The sequence below is a fragment of the Talpa europaea genome, assembly GCF_964194135.1.
Source record: "Talpa europaea genome assembly, chromosome: 7".
In the NCBI taxonomy this organism is placed as follows: Eukaryota; Metazoa; Chordata; class Mammalia; order Eulipotyphla; family Talpidae; genus Talpa; species Talpa europaea.
In genome coordinates this window covers 87,249-109,743 of record NC_140074.1, presented here as the reverse complement: position 1 = coordinate 109,743, position 22,495 = coordinate 87,249, and the positions used below count along the sequence as shown (strand labels likewise).

Below are 22,495 nucleotides of genomic sequence, written 5' to 3'. Positions count from 1 at the left end.
CCTGGACGGAGGGTCTGGGTCAGGCCAGCAAAGGAGCCTTTCTTCCAGCTCAGGACCCCGCGGGGAGGGTGGGAGCTGGAGGCCTCTGGGCTTCTCAAAGGCTGGCCGGGGCCCAGCAGAAAACCCTGGGTGCGGCCAGCGCGGGCTCCAGCCCACTTCCCGCCAGCACACCCCTAGAAGCCCAGAGGGGGTCAGGCCTGAAGAGCCGGGGACAAAGGAGCCCAGCGAGGGGGCAGCAGCCCCTCCAGCCACCTCTGATGGGGACTGCCAGGCCGGCGGGGGGTGGGCCGGGCACAGGCGTGGGGCCTGGACCCTGCCAGGAGGCTGCTCAGGCCAGCCTAGGAGAAGGGGAGGGGGCAGGAGCCCACTGAGGCCGAGGCCGAGGCCCCCGCTGGCAGGGCGGCGGCCAGCTGGGGTCTGAGAGGGCAGGAGCCCACGCCCAGCCAGGCAGGCAGGGTGGCGCAGCCCTGCGCCTGGGGGGCCCGCTGGGAGGGCCTCCAGATGTGCTGCGCATGGCTTGGCCCCAGATCCAAGAGGAGGAACATGTTGTTCAGCGGAGCGGGGAGAGGCGTCCTCAGAGCCTCTCTCTCACAGGGTCCAGACTCCCAGGGAGGGGCCGCGGGGTGCGGCCTGCCCAAGTCTCCCCGTCGGTAGCCATTATGTCCTGTGGCTAAAATATCTGAAAGGGTGAAGGCTCTTTGCTCGCACCTCCCTTTTCATGTACTCACTCAGTCATTCAACAAACACTGGCTGAAAGAAGGCCATGGTGAGGCTCCCCCAGGCTGTCTAAGGCTGTGCATGGGAGGAAGCCTGCTGCCTGGCCAGCCTCAGAGAACCATAGCAGAAGCTGGCACCCTGCAGTGGCGTGGGCGCCCCGGACGCCAGGGCCCTGGGTGGCCCTGCAGGAGGTGTGCTGGCAGGCAGGTGTGTTCATACTTGCTTTCCTCATTGGGCCCGGGCCCTGGCGTCTCCCGGGCTTGGCCCCAGCTCGCCCTGCTCACGGCGTGATTCTGAGCTTCGCCCCAGCCGTCCGCCAGGCGGGGTACGTTTCTGGGAACGGTGGGCACCTGGCCTCATGGTTGCAGGGTGCTGGGGCTGCCTCCCGCACCCTGGAGCTGGTTGGGGCTTCCCAGCAGAGCTCTCCCAGTGCTGGTGCCACAGGCCTGGGGAGAGTGGGCGGGGCTGGCCCAATGCATCTCGCTTGCAAGCTTTCGATTTTGAGCTGCTGGGAGGGAGTGTGCTTTCTCTCTAGACTTTAATGGGTCTGCCTGGGCCGCTGCAGAGATGGCACCTTCCCGCCTCCCATGAAGCAGAGGTGAGGCCTGGAGTCCCTTTGCCAGGGCTCTGCGGCTCCTGGTGGCCTGCGGGCCTCGGGCCGGGCACCAGGCCAGCCCACATGGCTGCAGCCTTCGCCGTGGGGAGTTTGGGATGAGTCACCTCCATGAGGTCAGGTAGTCCTGCAAGAGCCACGAGGTCATGTGTGGCTCAGCGGAGACTGCACCGGCTCGGACTCCCCGGTCGGTGCCATCCAGGAAGGAGGGGTCTTGGGGCCCCAGCCAGGTGCCCACTTGCCAGGGAGCTTTGCTGTTATGGGGAGGCTACGGCTTGGGGCAGAAGCCCTGGGGCCAGGCGCTCTCCTCTTTTCAGAGACAGCCGGGGGTTTGCCAGCGGGCTGCTCGCTCCCTGCTCCGCGCAGGTCATGTGGGGGGAGTTTCAGGTCAAGACAGAGCTCTGCGGGGTGGGGCGTGGGGGCTCAAAGGGGCTCGTGGGCGGCAGGAGGCAGGCGCCCCAGCTGCAGGACTTGCGCTGCGCCGCACTGCGCTGGCGGGGACGCCCTGCAACCCAGGGCACAGAGGGTGCCCGTCCCAAGGGTGGAGGGGGCTGCTCATCCCCCCTTCTACTCGGAGGGGGCTCCGCCCTCTGCCCCTCCCCCAAGGGTCTGTCCTGTGCTGCTCGCAGGCGGCCACCCCACAAGCGCGTTTGCTCTGGACGGGCCAGCGCCCGTGCTCGGCCGTCCAGCCCGGCATGGCATGGGGTGGGCTTTCGCACCCAAAAGCAAGGCTTAGTTCTCTATTTGTAACCGGCGGCTGAAGCCAAAGACCATGGCAGGCGGTGGCCCCGGCGGGGTGCTGGCGAGGATGGAGCCCCTGGGAAAATATTAAGTATCGCATTTTGGGGTGGGGACTCTGATAAGAAATACAAGGGATGGCAGAAGCAGCCCCCCAAGATTCGGTGTCCAGGATTCTGGGTTTTCGGACCTTCAGCGATTCTGGGGTCAGCGATTCCGGCCCCACCGCACCCATCTGCCGGAGGCTGGTGCGGCCTCTGCTGAGCGTGGGGAGGCGCCCAGCGGCCAGCCTCGGAGAGGGGCAGTTGGGAGGCTTTGTGAGCAGCGGAGCCACGGACACCGTTCCCGGTTTTGCCGCTGTCGTAGCCGGAGGGGAAGGTGGATCCCGGGCGGGGCCGTGCTGAGCTGCGCGTGTGGCCTGTTGGGTCCTGGCCGCGGCTGCTGTCATGCGTGATGCTGTCATGCTGTCATGCTGTCATGCTGTCAGCACCTTGTCCGGTGCTGCGCGGGGCGTCTCGGTGGCTCCGGGAGCATCTCCAGCTGCGTCGCCATCTTAGCGGCTCTTGTGTAGCTCTTGAAAACACTGGACACAGCTTTGGGGGAGGTAAAGGCCATTTTTGGCCTCAGTCACTCTTTGTTGTCCTTGGTTTGGTAAATAAATCCCACTGCAGTTGCTCCCTGAGCCCGCGTGGCCTTGCCACGGTGCGTGCGGGTGAGGAGCCCAGACAATGACCGGTGAACTGCTTGGGCATGTCCTGGGCCAGTTTTCGCGCCCCTTGCAGCCGGGGATCAGCTGGCGAGCCAGCCAGAGGAGCCACCGTGGCTGACCCCCCCCAAGGGGCCTCTCCTTGCATCGGTCACCTTAAAGGCAGAGCCATTGCGAGACACCGGACGGTAATTGGTTTGGAAAAGATGTGTTTCTTGTGTACTAGTCACAGGTTCAACCGTCAGTTTCGGTGGTTCTGCTTCTCCACCCCCTGACGCTTCTACTTTTCAATCGTAAGTTTTGAGTTGAGAAATATTGTAAAGTCTGGTAGTGACAAGTTAAAGTCCTTATTGTTGGGGGTTCTGGGGGCACATAGTGGCTGTCTGTACACAGATCTTGGGGCTGTGCTTACAGGAGTCCTCTTGGTTTTGTTGCTGTGCATACCGTTTGCTTAAAAAGGAAGTGCTCTGGTGAGTCCTCTCACCCCCTCTGGCCTGCACCCAGCTCTTGTATGCATAAATAAATAACTCTGTTTTTTAAAGATTTATTTATTTATACAAGAACCAGGGTACAGGCCAGATGCATGGGAGGGTGAAAGAATTCACCAGAGACAGAGCGGGGAGCGGAACAGGCAGACTGACGAAATACACTGCTGAGGGGAGCAGCGGGCGAGACAGGAGAGGTCTGCTGCGCCCTGTGGGATTCTCACCGGGCGGTGGGGATCGAACCTGCCCTGCAGAGGCTGTGGACAGCTTCACAGCGCTGCGCTCAACCCCTTGTGCCTCCAGGGAGACCCCAATAAATAACTTTTTTTTTTTAAGATTTATTTATTTATTTCTACAAGCACTGGGTACAGTCAGAAGCGCGGGAGGGTGAGAGAATCCACCAGAGCCAGAGCGGGGAGCAGAGCAGGCAGAAGGACCGAAGGACACTGCTGAGGGGAGCAATCCCCACCGGCAGCCGGGGATTAAACCGGCGCTGCAGAGGCTGCGGGCAGCTTTGCAGCCCAGCGCTCAACCGCTGCGCCGCCAGGGGAGACCCAAGAACTCTTTTTTTTTTTTTTTTTTTTTTTTAAAGGGAAGTAAAAAGTCTATGAGAAAACTGCAAGGGCAGATCCAGAAACTGGAGGAGAGGGTAGAAGTAACTCTTCAGAAATCAGATTCAGAAGAGGAAGAAGCGCATTGGGTGGCACAGAGCAGTGACTGGCCCTCTCCCTCCCTGCCAGCGCTGACACAGAGCCACTGGGAGGGAGGGACAGAGCGCCCCACGGTGGCCCTCAACCTGCTGGCGCAAAATCCCTTTTGTGTGGCCAGGGCCCCTCCTGAGGAGACAGCAAGGCAACCCCCCCCAGCAAGCATCGCTGCCCTCCGCAGTAACACTGACGGGATCGCTCCTTCCCACGCCAGAACAGGCGCCCAGGGTGGTCAAGGGAACAGCTTTGGGGCAGGACAGCGCCCCCCTGCCAGTTCCCAGCGGGGGGATTGCGGAACGGGCCGGCCTGCTGGGTGCTCCTGGTCTCGTAGCGCCTTTGCCCCTGCAGGTCTCGCGGGCTGAGAAAATTCTGTCCCTTCGGCAAAACCCTAAAACGCTGGTAGACGTGTTCGCGTCTGCTTTTGCCTCCCTCCGGCCCGCTCGGGCAGACTCGCGTAGTGTCGAGCTCGCTGCTCGTGCGGGGTGGCGGACGCTGGTCCTGGGAAGGCCCGGGCAGGAGCGGGCAGGCAGCCCCGAAGTGGAGCGGCGGCCCTCGGGCGGACCCCACCTGGGGCTCCAGGATGGAGGACGAGAGCGCGACCGGGAGCGCTGGCGGCAGGACCAGGCAGGGGAGCCCGACGCAGAGGAGTCTCGGGACGGTCGTGGCGGTTCGGCAAAGGCCACGGGGAGACCCTCCAGAGCTTCTGGAAAGAGCAACACAGCGCAGCCCGCCCATGCAGGGCCAGAGCCCGAGCCCCGGGGCCGCGCAGGCTGGTTCCTCTGGTCTTCACGTCCCGCCGTGCCCCCCAGGGGAGGGAAACCGAGGGTGCTGGGAACTGGCTACTTCCCCGTGAGTGGACTCGGCCCTCCGAGGCCGACGCCCGGGAGGAGAGGGGCCCAGCAGTCTTCATCCCGCGGGAGGCCGGGGCGCAAATGGGAAGAGAGAAGCGACAAGAGAACCTTTAAGAGGAGACCAGCGTGCCCGCGGCCGCGAGGACACCCCCGGACGTCCAGATGTCCCTGGAAAAAATGGAAGGGGGGGCCTCCCTGGGGGCGCGGGGGTCAGAGACAGTGCTATCAAGTTATCGCAGAGTTCGAGTCCCCGAGCCCCGGCCAGGGGGCTACCCACAAGGCGCGGCAGACCCTCCCGTCTCGCCACTGCCCCTCAGCAGAGTGTCTCAGTGGATCTGCCTGTTGCGCCCCCCGCTGTCTCTGGGGAGTCCCCCCACCCCCCCCGCCCCCCATACCTCCGTCTACACCCCAGGTCTTGTATGCATAAATAAATCATAAAAAAAAAGAATGTTGCTGGTATTGGCCTTTCCCCATCCCTGGGCATCTGACGGTCTAAAGAGCGGGGTGACCGTGTCCCTGTGGGGTGACCGTGTCCCTGTGGGGTGATCGTGTCCCTGCGGGGTGATCGTGTCCCTGCGGGGCAGGCTGCATGGAGCTGGGCCAGCGGAGGGGGGCGGCGGGCGCTCACCCCCGCATGGTGATAAACTCTGAAAGTGGGGAATGGAGCCAGCGGCTGAGGGCAAAGGCTGTTCGGGGGGGTGCCCCAGAGCGGTGCGGGGGAGGGTGGAGCCCCAGGAAAATGCTAAGAAGTATCGGGCTTTGAGGGGAGACAGATGAGAAACATCAGGGACGGCAGCAGCAGCCCCCGCATTCGGTGTCCAGGATTCAGGGTTCTCGGAGGTCAGCGAGTCCAGCCCCACCGCGGGCCCTCCCGGAGGCTGGCGGCGGCCTCGGGTGCGGACCTCCCTGCCGCGGCGCCGGCAGGAGGGCGGACAGCGGCCTGCGGGGGTTCGCGCCGCCACCACCCCGAGGCCTTGCCCGCCGCGTGGCGTCCCGGCCGCCTGGTGAGGGGCACGGCCGCCTGGCTGCCCGCTTGGCCCGCGGGCGCGTCTGCGTCGGGCTTTCCGCAGGGACGGGCCGCGGGGAAGCGGCCCTGGGCCCCAGTGACTCTTGGGCTTCTTCCCTGTTCCTTTTTGGGGTGTGCACTCTGCCTGGCCTCGCCCGGCCTGTCCCCTGTGCAGGAGCCGATTTGGGGGCGCGCGTGGCCTGGAACGCAGCCCGCGAGGTCACCCAGGCCCAGGCGCCAGGAGGGCGGCCCGTCTGGCCCCCGCTAGCCTCGGCCGCGTCCTGCAGGCCCCACAGAGGCGCGACGCCCCCCGCGGCGCGGACGGGCAGCTTTCACAAACACGGGGACCCTTTTCGTGACGGTGCGCGTCCACTTCGGTTCATTCGCCTTCTCCCCCCTTCTTGCCTCCAAACAGTCCCAGCCTCGCAGGCGGCTGCGGGGAGCCGGCGGAGGCCTCGGCGGGTGCCGCCCCTCGGGAGCCGGGGGCGCCTCCTGCCCGGGAGGAGCCCGGCTCTCGCGTGCGCCCCCCGCCCCGCCGGGTCTGGGCCTCGCGGAGGCGCGCCTGGAGACGGACGCTGGGCTCCTCCCGCCGCGGCTCGGCCCGGCCCGTCCAGTGGCAGCGAGCACCGAGCACCGGCGAGGGCCCGGTCACTGCGCCCTGGCCCGGCGCAGGCGGCGTCTCCTGGAGCCACACGGCTACACTCGCTGGCCGCTCCCGCTCCCGCTGCCGCGGAACAGTGGGTCTTCGTGCTCCTCAGGCGAACGCCCAGGAGTGCAGCTGCCGGGATGTGACGTGCTGGTCGGGGCTCCCCACAGAAGCGGTGGAGGATGGCGGGGGGCGGGTGGGGGATAAAGGATGCGCGAGGGCGCCTGGTGGAGGGCGGCTGGGTGGCAGACAGACGGCGCGAAGGCCGGTCGGCGGCAGGTGGCGTGGCGGCTTGCTAACGGGCACGGACGCGGAGCGCTGGGCACAGGCAGAGGGCAGCGGCTGCAGGCAGCAGGGGAGCGGGACGGGAGGGAGAGGGTGTGTGTCAAGGATTGCTGCGGGGCGGGTGGGTTTGTCTCTCCTTAGGGGTGAGACTGTCCTGGGGGGGGTGCTCCTGGGGCCTGCGCTGCTGGCCCCCGGGGTGCTGACAGGCTTCCCCTGCTCCGTTCCCCACCGGCGCCACCGCTGGCTCAGTCCTGGGTGTGGCCACCATGTCTGCTCAGTCCGCCTGCTTACTGGGCACCTTGGCCAGTTCTAAGATGCTCACAGGCTATTTGGTGCCCCTCCCTTGAGCCCAGCTCCTCCCCCCTCCAGAAAGGACTGGAGTCAGGTCAGAGGCCCAGTGAGGCCAGGACGGGGCCGTCGTGCAGACACGCTCCCTGCCGAGGCTCCCTCAGGGCCACGGGGCCCTTAAGTAGGGGAGCCAGGCCTGGGGCCAGGAGGAGAGCAGCGTCTGCACAGCAGCCTCAGGAGCCAGGCCAGGCCCAGGGAAGCAGGCCCCACCCACGCTGGCTCTCTGGGGGAGCCCCACACCCCCCAGCTCCAGCCTCGTGGGAGAAAGGGGACCGGGCTGGGGCCCTGGATCTGAGAAGCGATGCCGAGACTGTCCTGGGAAGCGTGAGCTGGTTCAAGCGCGCAGCCCCTGGGAAGCCCGCAGGTGCCCCCAGCTCCGGCCCCCTCCCACCTGCTGGTCCCCCGCCGCCAGTCCGGGTCCACGCGGCGGGTTCCGCCCAGTCATGTTTACTGTGGGTTCTCTCTTCTCCACTCAGCCTCCTCCATAAACCCCTCTTACAAAGTCAGAGCCCATGAAGACCTTCCCTGTCCACCCTCAACGCCTTTTATTGCCGTAGACAACAAATAGGTGAGGTGCATCCACCTGCAGGCTCCTGGGGGGCGGCCCCCCAGCACTGGCCCTGCAGGCGTGGGCATCTCTGCAGGCGGGAGGGGCTGAGGAATAGGGGGCAGAGCTCAGGGCCCAGAAGTGGGGGTGGCACGGCCAGTGGGGTGGCAGGGCTGTGCCCAGTGGTCTGTGTGGCCACCAGATAGGAGGGCAGGCCCAGGAGCCGCAGCAGAGGTCGAATGGGGGCTCCCCATGGGGAGGCCAGGCTGGGTCTGGGGGCACACTTACCCCCCCATACCCGAAGCATGAGGCCTGCCCAGGACCCCCGGGCCTGCAGTGGCCTAGGACCCTGGTGGGCCTCCCTGGGAGGGTAGCTGGCTGGGCAGGTTGACTGGGCACTGACCAGCATGCCCACGCCCCGAGGGGCCTGCGCCCACAAGCTCCAGGCTGATGCAAGTGGGCAAGCAAAACTGGGGGCAGCAGGGAGGGGCGCCCTGGGCCCAGGACCCCGCATAAGGCCGAGCACCCAGCACTGTGGCGCGGCCGTGCCCTGCACACACCACACCCATGTGCCGCTGCCCTGGCTTGGGGCATCTCGCTGCGGCTGACAGAGCCCAGGGCCCTCCTGCCGGGGGCTCCAGGAGCAGGCCTGCCGAGCGGGGCCAGAGCAGTGCTGAGGTGTGATCTTGGGGGGCCCCCTCTTCCTGAGTCCCCTTTTCTGTGGCGAAGCCAGCCCGGTGCGGCCGGCTGAGTGGGGGTGGGGCAGCAGGTCCACAGGCTGGGGGAGGGGGCTTCAGGGTGGGCCCCGGGAGGCACCTTGGGCATGTCTGGGAGGCCAGGCTGCCCCCCGGGAGGCAGGGTCCTTCCCTGGGGAGGGCAGCTGCGCCCCCAGGCCCTGAGTCTGGGTCACAGGGTCCTGCTGTGCGGGACGGTCCTGGCTGAGCCCTGACTGGGGAGGGGGGCAGCTGGCCCAAGCGGGGACAGGGTCTGGCAGGCCAGCCTCCCGCCCCCAGCACAGCTCCCGGGGGCCCCTGAGCTGGACACAGGCTGGCCCCTCCAGGAGGCCCAACCTCCCCGGAGCCCGTGTGGACAGGGAAGGAGGCTCCCGGCTGCCCCGGCCCGCAGGCAATGCCGCCCTCTGCTAGCTGCGGACGGGAGTGCAGCCTGTGGCCACTGGCCCCTCTCACTGGACACGCCCAGCCGGGCCAGCGGCGAGGGCAGGGCCGCGGGTCTGTACGCAGAACAAGGACTCCCAGTGTCCCCCGACAAGGGCAGCGGCAGCTCCAAGCTGTGCCGGCACAAAGGAGGCAGTCCCTCCGGAGTCGCCCGGGCAGCCCCGCTGGCTCCTTGGCTTGGGCAGGGCCCAGGGAGGCCCGGAGGAGGCGCCGGAGAGCCGTGTCCAGGCAGCGGTCTCCGTCGGAGCTGGGGCGCAAGGAGCCGCCTAGATGAAGGTGGAGTCCAGAGGCCCAGCATCCTGCTGGCTGAGAGCTCGGGCCTCGAACAGCTGCTTGATGAGGGCCGACTTCTCCTGCTCCAGCTGCGTGATGCGGTCACTCTTTTCCGTCACCTCCTGGGCGGGCAGGTGGGGTCAGCTGCGGGGCTCCAGGTGCCCCCACCCCCGGCCCCGGGCCCCCGCCCCACCTGGGTGAGGAGCCGGTTCTGCTCCTTGAGCATGAGGATGGTCTGCTGCTGCCCACAGGGAGCTGGGGGGGAGGCGGGGGCCAGGGGCAGAGCCTGCGGGAGGGAGGGAGGGTGTGGTCAGGCATCTCCGGTGCAGCCTCAGGGCCAAGCCGGGGGTACCCTGAGCCGGGCCTGGATCCCAGGGGCCACTCACCCTGCTAGCACAGGCCGCGGCCAGCAGCTCGCCCAGGCACCGGGCCACCTCCTGTATCTTGGGCAGCAGGCGCCCCAGGAGGCGGGGACTCCCCTCAGATCCGAAGTCCTGGGAGGAAAGCAGAGGAGGGAATGGTCAAGAGCTGTCGACCCCGCATCTCCAGGGGCCCCACAGGCCACTGCTCCGAGCCACAGGGAGCCAGGGTGGTTGCTGGTGGGGTGTGGGCCCCATGCACCTGGGGTCACCGTGGGGGTGCCCGCCCCAGGGTGGGGGGATAGCCATGGGCCCTGGAATCGGGCGGTGCAACGCCTGCCCAGGGCGGCCTGGCGGTGGGTGGTCCGGGCTGGTCACTCACGGTGCTGGCCCGGCGCTGGCCCAGGTGGCGCTGCCGCTCCTGCACGCGCTGCAGCTGCTGCTGGTACCAGTCCCGGCCCCGCGCCATCATCTCCAGCCCCTGCAGCAGCACTGCCTCCTCCTGCTCCAGCTCCTGCGCCTGCTTCAGCTGCACACGGGAAGGCCTTCATGAGGGGTTCCGGGGTTCCTGTGCTGCCCCGCGGCCCGCAGGGAGCCCCGCCCCTCCTCCTGGGGGCCAGGCCTCCCCTAGCCACTCCCCGCTCAGCACACCCCCTCGGAGGGCCAGCCCATGGCACGCCTGGCTGTCTTCTCCCCCAAGGACTTCTTGAGCTGACCCCGGCCAGCCCTCAGGTGGACTCAGCCGGGATGGGAGAGGCCCACGGCCGGGCCTGCTGCTCCCTCCCAGCATGCGACGCCCGAGCCCGCCTCACCAGGTCACAGTCCACTCCGCTGGTGATGGTGTGTCTCCGCCGCTCCCCTCGGGCCCGTGGGCCCCGCCGGGCACCCCCCAAGCCCAGCTCCCAGGCCCTGCAGGCCGCGGCACCTGTGGCAGAGTCAAGGGTCTGGCTTCCAGGTCGCCAGGAACACCCCTATGGTGGCGCCCGGGGGACTCCCCAAGCAGCACGCTCCCAGGGAGGCCAGCAGAGCCCTGTGGCTGCACCAACCACGGCCCCAGGGCTGGAGCTCTGGCCGGTGGCATGTAGGCCTTCGGGCTCAGGGCTGCAGCGTTGGGCGAGCGCTCCCTCCTCCCCCGCGCGCACAGGTCATGCAGGTAAGGTGCAGGGTGTGGGTGCACGAGTGTGAACCTCCCTGAGAGTGCCGCCAGGCCCAGGCACGCCTGCACGGTACACCCGCGCGGAGCCCCACCTCGCCCAGGCTGCCCGTAGCCAGGTCTGCGAGACCGGGACCGAGGCCGGGGCCTTCCCTGCACCGGCCCATCCGGCCAGCCTGCTCCCTGGGCCAGGGGCGCAGGGCTGCCCAGGTGGGGAGGGGTGGGGTGCAGGTGTGGTGGAGGGTGCACTCCCTTGGCTGCCGAGCCCAACCCGCCACCAGGCTCGTCCTGGAGGCCCACACCAAGCGGCACCAGGAGACCAGGACCGAGCAAAAAGCCGGCTGGGGCGCCTAGTAGTCGGCCCTGGAAACCTGGCTCCACCTGCCCAAGTCCACTTTCCAGCCTGTCACGGGTGGCGGGTGCTCCAGGGTGGGCAGTGAGGGTGGGGGACAGGCTTCTGCTCCTGGAGGTGGGGCAGGAAGGGCTGGCCAGAGGGCTGAGGGCACACCCGGAACCCCTGGCCACCCCAAGTCTGACGACAGCGCAGAATCCCCCGGGCAGGGGTGGGGGCCGTTGCGGCCTGAGGCTGAGGGGGGCTGGGGCACCTGGAGCACGCCACCCCCCATCGGGGTCCCTGCCTGTGAAAGGAACAGTGATACTGGGCCTGGGGCTCAGAGGGACCCAAGTGAACGCCACAGGGAGGGCTGGCCATGGTGGGGATGGAGGGGCCGGCAGGCTGGACCGCAGGCCTCAGCTCACCGCCTGCTGTGTGCAGCCACACGGGCACCAGGAAGGCCCTGCCCACACCGGGTCGGGCAGTGAGGGGCAGGGGAGCCACCGGCCTGGGGGGGCTGCTGGATCAGTCCCCCAGGGAGGCCACCATGGGTGGGGGCTCACGGCTGGCAGTTGCCCCGCGGCCAGGCCGCACTGGCGGGCACCCTGCACAGGCTGGGCGGGTGAGAGGGTCTGGGCTGCTGGGCCTCCCCGTGAGCCTGGCCCTGGCCAGCCACAACGCAGGTCCTGCTCCCCAGGGAGGCACGGGGGCTGCTGACAGGCAGCCATTCAGCGATGGCCCGTCCCTGCCAGCTGGCCCGGGAGCCAGGCGAGGGGCTGTGGCTTGTTCCCCTCCCTGGCTCGGGCAGAAGTCAGGTGCAGGGGCTCCGCTGGGGGCCCACCCAGCCCCCGGCCCTTCCTGCCCACGCCTGCCGGCCCTGGTCTGATGGGGGGCAGTGGCCAGCAGAGTGGCAGGTGCAAACGGCCCTGTGAAGGCAGCAAGGGTCACTAGGCATCTGGGGACCCTGTATTGCCCTGGAGGGGGAGGCCCCTGCTGACGCCGGCCCCAGAGGGTGCCCAGGCCCGGGGGAGAGGGGGGGCCGCGTTGGGGTGGAGAGCCAGTGGGTCCTCAGTGCGCTGCTCACATTCGGTATGGCGGGGGTGGCTGCGGGGTCTGGGGAGTCACCCCCCCCCCCCGCCCCAGGCCCTGGTGGGCCTCGCACAGATGGGGGGCTGGGGGCTGGCCTGCCTCCTGGACCCTGAGCGCCCGGAAGGGTCACCGGGCCTCTCCCTGCAGGCCCGCGAGGCGCGTTCCAGGCCCAGGAGCCCACGAGCGAGACCCGCCCGCCCCGCGGCCCCGCACTCACCCGCGTCCGCGCTCGGGCTGCGCTCCAGCGCCGCGCCCTGGGGCCGCTCGGGCTCCGCGGGGCCGGGCGCCGCCCCCGCCGCGCCGCACAGCCTGTCCAGGGCCCGGGCCGCGCCGCCGGGGCCGGCGGGCGGGGGGCGCGCGCCCGGGGGCAGCGCCTTCCCGTCCAGCGCGGCCCGCGGGTCTCCGGGCCGCGCCGCGCAGCCTGCCCGGGCCGGGCCGCCGTCGGCGCTCAGCAGCGCGGCGCGCAGCCCCGCCACGAAGCGCTCGAAGGTCAGGTAGCCGCTGGCCGGGGCCGCGCGCCGCAGGCCGTCCAGCACGCCGCGGGGCAGCTCGCGCGCGTCGGCGCCCTGCCAGCGGGACTCGATCTCGCGCAGGTGCACGTAGCCGCGCCGCCGGTCGTCCAGGATGTCGAAGAGCGGCCGCAGGCTCTGCAGGAAGGCGCGCGGCAGCCCCTCGGTGCCCGGCTCGGCCATCGCCCCGCCCCCCCGGCCCCGCCGGCCGGGCTGCGTCCCGGGCGCCCCGCGCCCGACCCGCGCGTGCCGGGCTCCCCCCGCGGCCCGACGGCGCCCGGCCGGGCTCCCCCCGCGCCCCAACCGCCGGCGTTTCGAACCGGCTCCGCGCGGCGTCCGCGGCCGGGGCGTGCGCGCCGGCCATTGGCCGAGGCCGGGCCTGCGCCCCGCGATTGGCTGAGGGGCCGCCGGCCCGGTTTGATTTTCCGGCCGGGGCGGGGCGCGGGGCGGGGCGCGGGGCGCGGGGCGGGGCGGGTCCCCAGCTCCAGGGCCGGCGCCGCCCGCCCCGCCGGCTCGCCCTGCCCCCCCCGCCCCCCGCCCCCCGCGGCGCCGCCGAGTCCTTTCTCCCGCGCCCGGCAGGAAACCTGCCCCGGGGGCCTCGCGGGGCGCGGAGGGTCCCTCGCCACTCTGGGGCCCCAGGAGGTTTGTGGGCTCCGGCCGGGCGCTTCCCCTCACAGAGGCCGCTCTGTCCCCTCCGCGGCTAGCTCCTCCCCTGGCGCCTCGGGACGGCCTGGCCTCTCCTGCCCGCTGCTGGACAAAAGCACCTTTTCCTGTGTCCTCAGATCCCCATCTAGGTGGCCAGCTCCCTGCAGCTCGCCTGTGACAGGCCCCTTCCTCTGGCTGGACGCCCTCAGCGGCTCTCCTGGCCTCCCCCCACCCCCACCAGGCAGCCCTGTGGGCCGCCCCCCTCCCATCTCTGCTTGGTGTCCAGCCTGAGTCTGGTCACTCCGGCTGCTCTGTCCAGGAGGGGCGCCTCTGGGAGCCCATCTCAGGACTGCCCAGTGGGACCTCCCGAGGCTGTGCCCGGAGCCTCCATCCCCTGGTGGCCTGTCTTCAGGTGCATCCGGCTCCCCATGGCCTTCCCGAAGTCCCTGCCTGGGCACCTGTCACAGGGCACCGCTCTCTGCTGCTCTGTTTCTAGGCAGGCTGTCCATCTTCAGGGCTAAAGCAGCCCCTCCAGACCGGCGGCCGGCAAGAGGTCACTTGGCCCTCCACAGCCTCCCTTGAGGCCCTCTTGGGTGGCCTGCCTACCTGGGCCTCTGTGTCCTCGGGCCCCAGGGAAGGGGTGCCTGTGTCTCGAGCTGTGAGGTCAGCTGCCCTGGCCGGGGCATGTGCTGGGCCCACTTCTTCCCTGGGGTTTCCCTCCACCTGTGTGGTGAGGAGTTTACCGGGGACCTGGTCTATCCCTGCCTTCGCTTTTGCTGGCTGGGCTGGCCAGAGCCCCAGGACAGCATGCCAGTTGCTTGCTCTGCAGTTCTGGTCCTCTCCTCCGCACCTGGCCCCCCATCCTTCGGGCACCCCGCATTCTCTCCCCTCCGGGCCTTCAAGCAGCCACCCTTCCGCCAGGCAGGCCCTTGCCCGCCCGATGCAGCAGGCGCTGGCCCAGCCCCGGAGTCTGTTCAGACACCCGAACGTCCAAGGCTGCGTGGCTTTCTCCTAAGAAAAGTGCTGTCTCAGCCCAGGGCCCTTGGGGACAGGGCCACACCAAGGCCTGTTGGCCTGGCCCACAGGGGGTGCCCGGTGGGTGGCGGGCCCACAGGAATCCTTAGCCTGCAGGTGGCTCACCCCCACCTTGAGGTGGGATTCGGGGGCCACCCTGAACGTTGATGCTATTGTAACAGGGTGGTCCCCAGGAAAGGGGGAGGTTCCCTGCCCCACCCAAGGGAGGGTGGAGCTGAGCAGGGGGAGGAGAAGCTGCAGAAGAGACTGAGGAAGGAAGCAGGATGGAGCCAGGAGACCTGGAGGAGGCGCGTGGAGCCTAGAGACACGTGAAGAAACTGCCTTGTCTTTTGGTCGTGGACGGGGTGACACAGATGTGGGTGAGACCCGTGGGGAGGTGACCATGGCAGCTTTTATCTTGATGTTGATTTTGCTCTTTTCCTTCCGGGCTTGTCCGGTTGTTTCTGACCCTTTGCTGTGGGTCCCCACTGGAAGGTGCTTTAGATTCATGGCAGGCTTTGGGGCCTTGCTCTGGGCCGATCCCATTTGGATGGACTTTTACCCACGAGGGGACGGGTCACTTTGGGTGCTTCACTTAGAAACTAGACTCTTTGCCTTTCCTGTATTGTTTCCTAGTTTTATTAAAGTTCCTTCCCATTAAAGTCTCCTGTGTTTTGTGTTGATGCGGCGGATGGCAGAACCCATTTAGAATAGGCAGGTTTGCGGGGTTTGGGCTGACCCTCTCCCTGTCCTATAACACTCTGACACCCACTTTCGAGGCACATGAGCAGGGCGAGGAGCCCACGGACTCTGGCCTGGGGTGTGGAGCCGGCTCTGCTCTGGGATCCCCGCCTCCCCTGTGCCCTCTGCCCTCAGCAGCGCAGGTGGCTGGAGCGGGGGCTCGCCACTCCCTTCCCTCCAGCACCCCCCGCAGGCCTGGGCCTGGCTGCTGTGCTGGGCTTAGACCCCTGCACCTGGGTCAGTCAGAAGGCACAAACTGCCTACTGTGTGCTGGGTGTGGATCTAAGGTGACTGTGGTGGGGCAGAGCAAGGGGCCCCATCGCTCCCTGCTCCTGAGGAGTTCGCTTTTCATGGGGAGACAAGGGGGGGGTGTCAGGTGTGCAGGACACGGAAGCAGGAGGAAGAGGAGGACCTGCTCTCTGAGCTCACAGGAACCTGGGGGGGTCTCCCTGGGAACTGATGTGGGAGCAGAGACCTAGCTCAGTGGCCAGGAGGGCACAGGACTTTCCAGGGAGGAGAATTCCAGGCATGGGGACAGTAAGTGCAAAGGCCATGGGGCAGGCGATAACTCCCTTTGTTAGGGGGAACAGGATGGCCTAAAGCTAATTCCATGCAGGCTTTGTGGACTCCACCCCCACCCCAGGCCAAAGCCAAAGACACTGGGAACTCCACATCCCATCCCCACCCAAGGGAAGGTGGCTGGGACCTGAGGGTGGGGTTCAGCAGCCAGGTTGATATAAAGGCAGACACGTGGGCTTTGGGGGGTCCCCCATTTTGGCTCCCCGCCAGCTCGCAGCGTCCGGCCAGCTCGGAGAGTGTCTTTGGGTTTCCAGGTCGGCGGATCGGGTAGGACATGTTAAAGACTTTATTTCCCTATTTTCTCCCCGAGTTGTGCATTTTCCTTATTTCCTTTTCCCTTGTCAATAAACCTTTATGAACCTTGTGTGCGCCTGCCGTGGAGTGTTCATAAGTCCCTTGTCAGCGCGCGGGGGAGGACCCCCAGCCAGGAACCCGTTCAATATCGGGGCTGCTCTGTAACACCTTCAGGTCCAAAGCAGCTGCACGGGCTCCCCGGCAGGGTGTGCGTGAAAGGAGAGGATCACCTCACAGGGCCAGCTGGGGAAGGCCCGGGGAGGGGTGTGACTTCATTTTAGGTCCTAGGCACCATTTCAGGTTTTCTTTTTAAGATTTATTTATTTATTTATGCATACAGGCCAGAGATGGGGGGGGGGTGAGAAGATTCACCAGAGACAGAGTGGGGCACACAGCAGGCAGACTGACCGAAACACACTGCCGAGGGGAGCAGCGGGCGAGTCAGGCTGCCTCGCCTTGTGGGTTGCTCCCTGGCCGGCCGGAGACCGAACTCGTGCTGCAGAGGGTGTGGATTGCTTCACAGTGCTGTGCTTAGCCCCTTGCGCCACCAGGGAGGCCGTTTCAGTTTGTTTTAACTGCGGGCATGTATTACTTTTAGACCTTACAAACTAATTTCTCAAAGTTTTGGGCCTCCCTGGTGGTGCTAGGGGTTCAGACGCAACCTATGAAGCTGTCGCAGCCTCTGCAGCAGGAGTTTGATCCCCAGCCAGGGAGCTACCCCCGCCGCGCGGCAGCCCTGTCCTGCCTCCCCGCTGCTCCCCTCAGCCGTGGGTTTAAGTGGATCCCGCCTGTTCTCTTCTCTGGTGAGTCTTCTCAACCTCTGGCCTGCACCCCAGTTCCTGTGTGCATGAAGAAAGAAAATCTTAAAAAAAAAATGAAAGAAAGTTTGGCCCCCAAATGGCTGAAGTTACTTATTTATGTTTTCCACAGGGAGTTTTAGCAGCTTTTTGATAAAGTAACAGGCAGGCTGACGGGTCAGCCAGGGGTTCTGGCCCCACAGCAGCGGGCAGGAGGCGGCACCGGGGAGCAGGGGGCTCCTTGGGAGGCTGTGGTGACACGCGGAATTCGGTCCTGCGGGTGATCTGGCCTCTTCGCTGAGCCGGGCCGGCGCGGGGAGACCCCGGGCCGAGGGCAGAGAATGCTGGCTTGGAACCGGTCAGCCCTCACGGGCCGGCAAGGGGGTGGCAAGGCCTGCGGAGGGCCCCCGGTGTGGGGCGCGACCCCAGACTTGCACCAGCGCCCCGGGAGCGCCCGCGGCGCAGCAGGGGCCGCGGGGGGCGGGGCCGGGGCCGGAAGGGTCGCCCGGGGGAGGAGCCGGGGCGGGTCCGCGAGGGTCGGGGGGGCGCGGCCAGGGACGGCCGGGGCGGAGACCGGCCCGCCGCGGGCGCGGGGCAGGGCGGGCTCGAGGCGGGGCGCCCGGGGCCCGCCCCGCTGGGGTCGACGCCGCCCGCCGGGTCCCGTGACCGGTGGGAGCGCGCGGGTCACGAGTGCCAGCTCGACCGACGGCGGCGGCGACATGGCCTCGGAGCGGGACGTGCGCGCCCGGCTGCGGCGCGCGGGCCAGGAGCACCTCCTGCGCTTCTGCGCCGAGCTGGCGCCGGGGCCGCGCGCCGCGCTGCTGGCCGAGCTGGGGCCGCTGGAGCCCGACGCGCTGCGCGAGCACTGCCGGCGCGCGGCCGAGGCCTGCGCGCGCCCCCCGGGGCCGCCGCCCGACCTGGCCGCGCGCCTGCGGCCCCTGCCCCCCGAGCGCGTGGGCAGCGCGAGCCGCGGCGACCCCGAGGCGCGCCGGCTCTGGGAGGAGGAAGGTAGGCGGGCGGGCGCGGGAAGGGCCTTGCCTCGGAGGGCGGGTGGAGAGGAGCGTGCGCCCCGACGGCCGGGCTGCCTGGCTGCCGCTCCGTGGAGACTCCTCTCCACGCTCGCCGGGCCGGGCCGGGCCGGGGCAGCGGGGGGCCGCGCGGCCGCAGCTCAGCGGTGCTTCGTGCAGGCGCACGCCCCTGCCGGCCCGGCGCGTGTCCTCGAGGACCCGGGCGTAGGGCCCGCGCCCCGTTCGCGCAAGCGCGCTCCTCGACGGGCGCTGCCCGGGACCCGCTGCACAGCTCTGGCCGGCCCACCCGCGCTCCCCTAACGGGCCCGGGTTGGGATGAACCCAGGAGGACGCCTTCGGGCCGCCGGAGGCTGCGGCTGCGTTAGACGGGGTGAGGCCCAGACCCAGACAAGACGCGAGCGTTGACCGGAACTCAGCCGCTGGCCGCGCGCCCCCTAGGTTTCCGCCAGATCGCCCTGAACAAGGTGGCCGTGCTGCTGCTGGCTGGCGGGCAGGGCACGCGCCTGGGCGTGCCGTACCCGAAGGGCATGTACCAGGTGGGGCTGCCCAGCCAGAAGACCCTGTATCAGCTGCAGGCGGAGCGCATTCGGCGGGTGGAGCAGCTGGCCGGCCAGCGCCACGGCACGCGCTGCACCATCCCCTGGTGAGCCCCCTGCGCCTCCGGCCCGCCCAGAATGACGCCCCCCGCGACCCCAGCCCTGCCCAAAGCAAGCGGAACCCCAACCCCAGCGCAGCCCTGGAGCGAGCACGCCCCGCCGCGGGCCTCAGCCTGGCCCCCCTCGCAGGTACATCATGACCAGCGAGTTCACCCTGGGGCCCACGGCCCAGTTCTTCAAGGAGCGCGACTTCTTCCAGCTGGACCCGGGCAACGTGGTCATGTTTGAGCAGCGCATGCTGCCCGCCGTGACCTTCGATGGCAAGGCCATCCTGGAGCGGAAAGACAAGGTGGCCATGGCCCCAGGTGCGCGCCACCGCGGCTCGGCGCAGGCCCGCGGGCCTGGAATGTGGACCTGGTCTGGGGGGAGGCCACGCCGCGGGGCCTGGAGGCGGGGTGGGGCCGGGCCGCCTCCCGCCGGCTGGAGTCCGGTCAGCCGCAAGGCCGCGGGGCCTCGGCGGGAGCTGCCACCCCCTCCACGTCCAGCTCCCAGGGGCGTGCAAGGGCCAGGCCCGGCCGAGCCCACCACCACCCGTGCCCCGCAGACGGCAACGGGGGCCTGTACTGCGCGCTGGCGGACCACCAGATCCTGGAGGACATGGAGCGCCGCGGCGTGGACTTCGTGCACGTGTACTGCGTGGACAACATCCTCGTGAGGCTGGCCGACCCCGTCTTCATCGGCTTCTGCGTGCTGCGGGGGGCCGACTGCGGCGCCAAGGTGCGCCCGCCCCTCGGCCCCGCCCCCCGCCCCCTCTTCCTCCGCCCCCGCCCCCCCTCTTCCTCCGCCCCCGCCCCCCCGCCCCCTCTTCCTCCGCCCCCGCCCCCCCCCGCCCGGCCCCGCCCCGCCGTCAGCGCCCCGCCCCGCAGGTGGTGGAGAAGGCGCGGCCCGAGGAGCCGGTGGGCGTGCTGTGCCAGGTGGACGGCGCGCCGCAGGTGGTGGAGTACAGCGAGCTCAGCCCCGAGGCGGCGCGGCGCCGGGCCCCCGACGGCGGCCTGCTGTTCCGCGCGGGCAACATCTGCAACCACTTCTTCACGCGGGGCTTCCTGCGGCGGGTCACCCGGTGCGCGGCGGGGTACTGGGCGGCCGGGGACCCGGGGCGGAGGCTGGGCCGGGCCCTCCGTGACCGCCGCCCGCCGCAGGGAGCTGGAGCCCTCGCTGAGGCCGCACGTGGCCGTGAAGAAGGTCCCGCACGTGGACGAGGAGGGACACCCGGTAAAGCCGCTCACGCCCAACGGGATAAAGATGGAGAAGTTTGTGTTTGATGTCTTCCAGTTTGCCAAGTTAGTGGCAGCGTTTCCTCCTCCTCCTCTGCTACCTCTGCTCCCCGGGGTCCGAGGCCGCCGGGCGAGGAGGTGGCGGCCGGGCATGGCGGGGGCATCTGCGGCTCGGCACCTGCAGGCGGGGCCCGGAGAGCGGAGGGCCTGGGGCACGGGACCCTCGGGACACCCTTGTCCCCTCCCGAGTCCCCCGCTGCGCCTCCCAGGGCTGGGGCTGTCTTCTGGTCGGCGTGCGGGTGGGGAGGCAGGGAGTGCACCTCGCTGGGTGGATGTGGGCCCCGCGGCCCCGCCCGCCCCCGCCCGGGGTCTCGGCCACCAGCTCTCTTTGCCAGGAACTTCGTGGCCTTTGAGGTGCTGAGGGAGGAGGAGTTCTCTCCTCTGAAGAACGCGGACTCCGCCGACAGGGACACGCCCACCACAGCTCGGCGGGCGCTGCTCGCTCAGCACTACCGCTGGGCCCTGCGGGCTGGGGCCCACTTCCTGGACACTCGGGGGACCCGGCTTCCCGAGCTGCCCAGGTGAGTGTGGGCCTCACCAGCTCTGCTGCTGTCGGAGCTGGGGTGCCCTGGGGCACGTGGCAGTGGCTTCAGCTTTGGGCCCCAGCTCTCCAGGTGGCCCTAGCCAGAGACCAGGGTAAGGGCACCCAAGCCCCAGACGTGCCATTCTGGGAGGCGCCCCAGTCACAGCCATTGGGACTATCGGCGAAACCTGCCAACGTCCCCCTGGGCAGCCCGTCCGAGGCCCTCCAGTCAGGGCCTGCCAGCAGATGGGACAGTCCGCTCGGGGCTCCAGGTGTCAGGAGAAGAGGTGGTCACGACAAGGGCCAGGCAGTGGAGCAGACCAGGCCCAGATCCTGGGGGGCAGCCAGGGTGCACCCTGACTAGCGCTGACACGTGGCTCCCGCAGCCTGCCCTGCGACGCGGACCCGCCAGCCATCTGTGAGATCTCGCCCTTGGTGTCCTGCTCTGGGGAGGTGAGTTGAGGCCTAGAGGGATGTCTCCAGGTGGCGCTTGTGGGCATTAGAGGAAGCTGCCTGGAGAGGGAGCTGGGGGCAGCTCTGCCTTCTCTGTGAGGGGGGGTGAGTGGCTCCTCAGTACAGGGGATCTTCCGGCTGTGCTGTGGGTGAGTGGCCAGGGGCCCTCACCCATCCTGAGGCTGGGGGTCGGGTCAGATGAGTAGGGCTCTGGCCGGGAGCCTTGGTGGCAGGTGCCCTGGCTTGGGCAGGTGCTCTGGCCCGCAGCTCCCTGGATCCAGGCAGGATTGGGGTCCTACAGAGGGGGCTGAGAGCTGGACCCTGCATGGGGACGTGCTTGTGTCCAGGGTCTGGAGCTGTACCTGCAAGGCCGAGAATTCCAGTCCCCCTTCGTCTTGGACGAGGACCGGGCCAGGGCGCTGCAGACCTGAGCCGCTCCCGGACCAGCCACGCCAGGGCCTCGGGCACGGCCTGGGCCCGACTCCGCAGGGGAGGAAGCTGCCGGCTCCTGGCCAGCGCACACTGGCCACACGTCTGGGCGGGATTCCCTCATTTCTAGAGCTGCCTCGGCTGCCCGTCCCTCTGCGGGGGCCTCCCCAAGCACTATGGGGACCAACAGCGGGGGTCTCCTGTGGAGGCTGATGAATCCAGGACCGAACCAGTGTGGAGGACGTCTCTGGCCCAGGCTGGGGGAGCAGCTAACCCTGGTTTCCTGCCCTGGCCCAGCATCCACTTCCTTCTCCTCTGGGAACAGCACAGCAGCTCCCACCTCTCCCAGCCCAGCGGCACCCTGCTGGGAAGTCACCGGAGAGCCTATCAGCACCCCTAAACCCAGGCAGCCTTCCGCCTGTCTCCAACCAGACTTCCACTAAGCAGGCGCCTGGGCGCCCCGCTGTGGGCTGCAGGCTATGCCCAGCTGAGGCCAGAAGTGCGTGCCCGCCCAGGTCCCCTCTGCAGAGTCCTGTGAACAAGGGGCCTTTTCGCAGCCACCTCAGGCCCACAGAGGTCCCGGGCGAGCAGGTGAGGTGGGAGGTGCAGCCCACGTGGCCACTGCCCCACGAGACAGCCCCGTGGAGCTGATGGAGTCTTTGCTTTTTAAACCACTTTATTTCTGTGTAATTACACTCTCACGTGAGGTCTCTAGCACAGCGCTGAGTTTGTGTGCCCTCTGGGGCTTCCCTCACACGCCGGCCCCCAACAGTGCCCATGGTCACTCCCCAGGCAGGTCTACCCTCAGGCTGCCACTGCTGGCCCCCCCTCATCCCCGCCCCAGACTGGAAAGATGGGCCCCATCCCCGCCACTAGGGAAACTGGAAAGATGGGCAAGCCCTGAAATTTAATACATCGGGGGCCAGGTAACTCTGCTGTGAGCAATATACCCGAAGCAGGTGTGTGCCAACACTGCCCCTGGGCCGGGGCTCAGGGCCCTAGGGAGCCGGATCCTCAGTCTTAGTTCTCTGAGGCAACCTAGAGGGTGCCTAGGGGAGGACCCAGAACCTGCCCCTTGAGCCGGCTCTGGGGCGGGGGGCGCACCCTCACCTATCAACCTGGTGTCAGCCTGCGGTGTCTCCGGGTGCCACCGCCTCCCTGGTGACTGGGGGGCATCTCCTGGGAATACCAGCAGAGCCCTTGGAGGTGACCGTAGAGGGGAAGCGGGAGGCCTCCAGACACCCAGAAATGCCACCGTCGGAGCTGCAGGAAGCACTGGGATTGCCAGTGGGGGAAATGGGAGCGCACCGGGGTGGGTGTGACTTGGGGTTCATGGGGACAGCATGGGGGCGCTTAGCATTCTCAGTGCCACCCCAGAGCATCGAAGTTGTTACAAGGACCAACACAGCTGACCACACAGTGCTGTGAAGAGTTGAGGGGTCACCCCCACCCCCAGCTTTGGATTTTGCACTCCTGGCCACTCAAGCAAGGTTCTGCCTGAAGTTCACCCACTCGCAGCAC

At 68.4% G+C, this 22,495-nt stretch overlaps 2 protein-coding genes across 2 annotated transcripts; one reads left to right on the top strand and one right to left on the bottom strand.

Moving 5' to 3' along the window:
• Positions 1-8,900: 8,900 nt before the first annotated feature.
• SAPCD2 (suppressor APC domain containing 2) lies at positions 8,901-12,724 on the bottom strand (the record flags this gene model as incomplete). The annotated part of the gene is made up of 6 exons (XM_084236259.1): positions 8,901-9,219; positions 9,291-9,383; positions 9,484-9,591; positions 9,839-9,985; positions 10,269-10,381; positions 12,250-12,724. The coding sequence occupies 6 exons, from the start codon at positions 12,722-12,724 to the stop codon at positions 9,091-9,093; spliced, it is 1,065 nt and encodes a 354-aa protein (XP_084092385.1). The 3' UTR covers positions 8,901-9,090.
• Positions 12,725-17,330: 4,606 nt separating this feature from the next.
• UAP1L1 (UDP-N-acetylglucosamine pyrophosphorylase 1 like 1) lies at positions 17,331-21,114 on the top strand (the record flags this gene model as incomplete). Its single annotated transcript, XM_084238263.1, has 9 exons — positions 17,331-17,619; positions 18,078-18,282; positions 18,425-18,600; positions 18,840-19,012; positions 19,162-19,355; positions 19,435-19,575; positions 19,905-20,090; positions 20,479-20,545; positions 20,893-21,114. 9 exons carry the CDS (start codon positions 17,331-17,333, stop codon positions 20,974-20,976), a joined length of 1,515 nt encoding a protein of 504 aa, XP_084094389.1. The 3' UTR covers positions 20,977-21,114.
• Positions 21,115-22,495: the final 1,381 nt, after the last annotated feature.